Source organism: Penaeus japonicus, unplaced genomic scaffold (assembly GCF_977035675.1).
Source record: "Penaeus japonicus unplaced genomic scaffold, GWHDUDI00000001_assembly GWHDUDI00000026, whole genome shotgun sequence".
NCBI lineage: Eukaryota > Metazoa > Arthropoda > Malacostraca > Decapoda > Penaeidae > Penaeus > Penaeus japonicus.
Window position 1 is genome coordinate 21,981,872 of NW_028234428.1, and position 2,500 is coordinate 21,984,371.

The 2,500-nt window shown below is 35.4% G+C and overlaps 1 protein-coding gene across 6 annotated transcripts in view; it reads right to left on the reverse strand.

Moving 5' to 3' along the window:
- The window catches only part of LOC122258568 (uncharacterized), a 437,965-nt gene that overhangs the window by 27,966 nt on the left and 407,499 nt on the right, over window positions 1-2,500 (reverse strand). For all 6 annotated transcript variants that reach the window (XM_086552128.1, XM_086552122.1, XM_086552124.1 and 3 more), the window contains exon 10: window positions 1,268-1,403. In XM_086552128.1, the coding sequence (XP_086408254.1) occupies window positions 1,268-1,403 (136 nt within the window). The remainder of the gene's footprint in view (window positions 1-1,267; window positions 1,404-2,500) is intronic.

Below are 2,500 nucleotides of genomic sequence, written 5' to 3' on the forward strand. Positions count from 1 at the left end.
AACCAAAGTACTGTTGTTTAACGCTTTCCAGTTTATCAAATGAGAGTAGAAATTGACTTGGCAGACTATCACAGCAGACAGTACGAATAACTTAAACAAAAAGAACTGTCGGAAAATTAAATCTACGGGTAGACAGGCCTTATAAACAGCCTGAACCGACAGATAAAGTGAGTGATGTAATAATTGATTGTGACTGACAGATAGGATGTCCAAGTAAAAGGATTGGCAGAATAGTCTGGTTGTTCTGATAAAAACTGACACGTTTACCTTGACTGACAAAACTGAACTGATTAACCGAAGAGAGAACTGATTCTGCGGACCAATTTACATGGCAGATAAACCAGCCCGTGAGATCAATCAACTCGGCAAATAAACCATCAAACTACCCTAACAGGACGATTAACTCGCTAAATAGACCGACCTGACATATTGACCTGCCCGCTACATTAGCCAAACCAATCAACCAGCCTTACGTTCACCAAAACCCTACAAAAAACACAAACAAACAAACAAACAAACAAACAACACAACTATCTACCATAACTTTTTTCTGTCCTTGGGAATGACTTCGTATTGTTTCTACGTAGAGTTCGTAGCGCTTCAAATGCTAAGGTCTTGAAAGTTTGCAATCTTGGTTGCGTGGTAGGTTTGTTTATTTACTGATAATAGTGGAGCATGGAGAGTATCTTTGCATCACGATTGCAATCTATATTTTTTAGCTATAAGGAATTCCACCAGTCATTCTCAAAGTTACTATAACTGTTGCACTGTGTCTTGAAGATTTGTTGTTCTTTTATCTGACTGTAACTTTGACTTCACTTACTCGTGTGCAATGATAGTTGCAACTTGCAATTATTTTTTTTTTCGAAGGTAAGGAATTATATTACAAAATGTTTGACTTTTTCAATGAGACGTCTGGTTATCTTTGTTTCTGTAGACAACAAAGATAAAATATTTGTTCATGTAGATATCCGCCATGTTTGTTTATGTAGACGTCCGCTCTATTTGTTTATGTAGACGTCCGCTATGTTTGTTTATATAGACGTCCGCTCTATTTGTTTATGTAGACGTCCGCTATGTTTGTTTATGTAGACGTCCGCTCGATTTGTTTATGTAGACGTCCATTATTTTTGTTTATGTAACGACGTGAATCACAGTTGACCGAGGACCGCACACACACCTCCCGTAATCTCCGCTCCGTAGCGCGTCTAGTAAAGGCCCGAAATGTAGCTACACCTAATCGAGTAGACCATCATAGACCACTGACCTCATAGCTTCGACCCGGCATGCCCCCAACATAGAGGAGGGTGTCCATGGGGATTTCCAAGGACGATCGTCTGAGGATCTGGCGACTCGTCCACCTGCAGTCGACGTAAACTTGGATGGTGCTGTCTTCGAGGACACTGTAGGGAGAAGGGTATGGTGAGATTGTGTGGTGGGGTATGGTATATATATATATATATATATATATATATATATATGCATATATATACATATATATATATATGTATATATATACATATATATATATATATATATATATATATATATGTATATATATATTTTTATGTATGTATGTATGTATTTGTATATACACACACATACACACACACATATGTGTGTATGTGTGGGTATAATGTTTGACAAATTTCCAAAAATAAGCATAACTTCATAGAAAAAGGGAAACAACTTCATATCAGTTATAAAAATGATAGAGTTTTTTTTTTCAAGTATCTTACATAGACATGAAAAAACATTTATAAAACATACGAAAATAGACCGATGGCCATACACCAAGCTATACACGCACAAAACACCAACTTCTGCAAGCACAAAGTAATACAAACACATTCATGCTTGCACACACACACACACACACAGCAACCCACCCATACTAAACTAACACGCTCACATACAAATAAAAAACGCACATACAAAAAGAAAACACACATACATACAAAACAAAAGCACTAACATTCCCAAACAAACACAGACACTCAGTTACAAACAAACACACGCACATTTATAAACACACAATCACATCCACAAAATAACACATGGAAGTATCACATGATTGCGTAAGCGACCATTGAAAAGGAGGATAAAAATATACACTTATTTGATTTCGAATTCTAGATTAAGTCATAACCTGCCCTTTTTTTCTTTTTTCTTTTTCGTATCATAGAGTTTCGAAACGGAAAATCTCGATTGAACAGGATTCGAATCTCAAACGAAAGCTCTTGAAACTCTTTTAAATCCTTTTTTTCCCTTCGATCCTTCTCAATCAGCAAACAGTCAGACTGCGAGGATCACGTTATTTGTGATATAAACGGATAGTAGATATAAAGAGAAATGAAAAAAAAGAAAAGAAAAGAAAAGAAAATGTATATATATATATATATATATATATATATATATATATATATATATATATTTAAATACACACATACACAGAGGATTAAACAAATAAACATAACGTCTCGATTCTAAGTCCATGAAC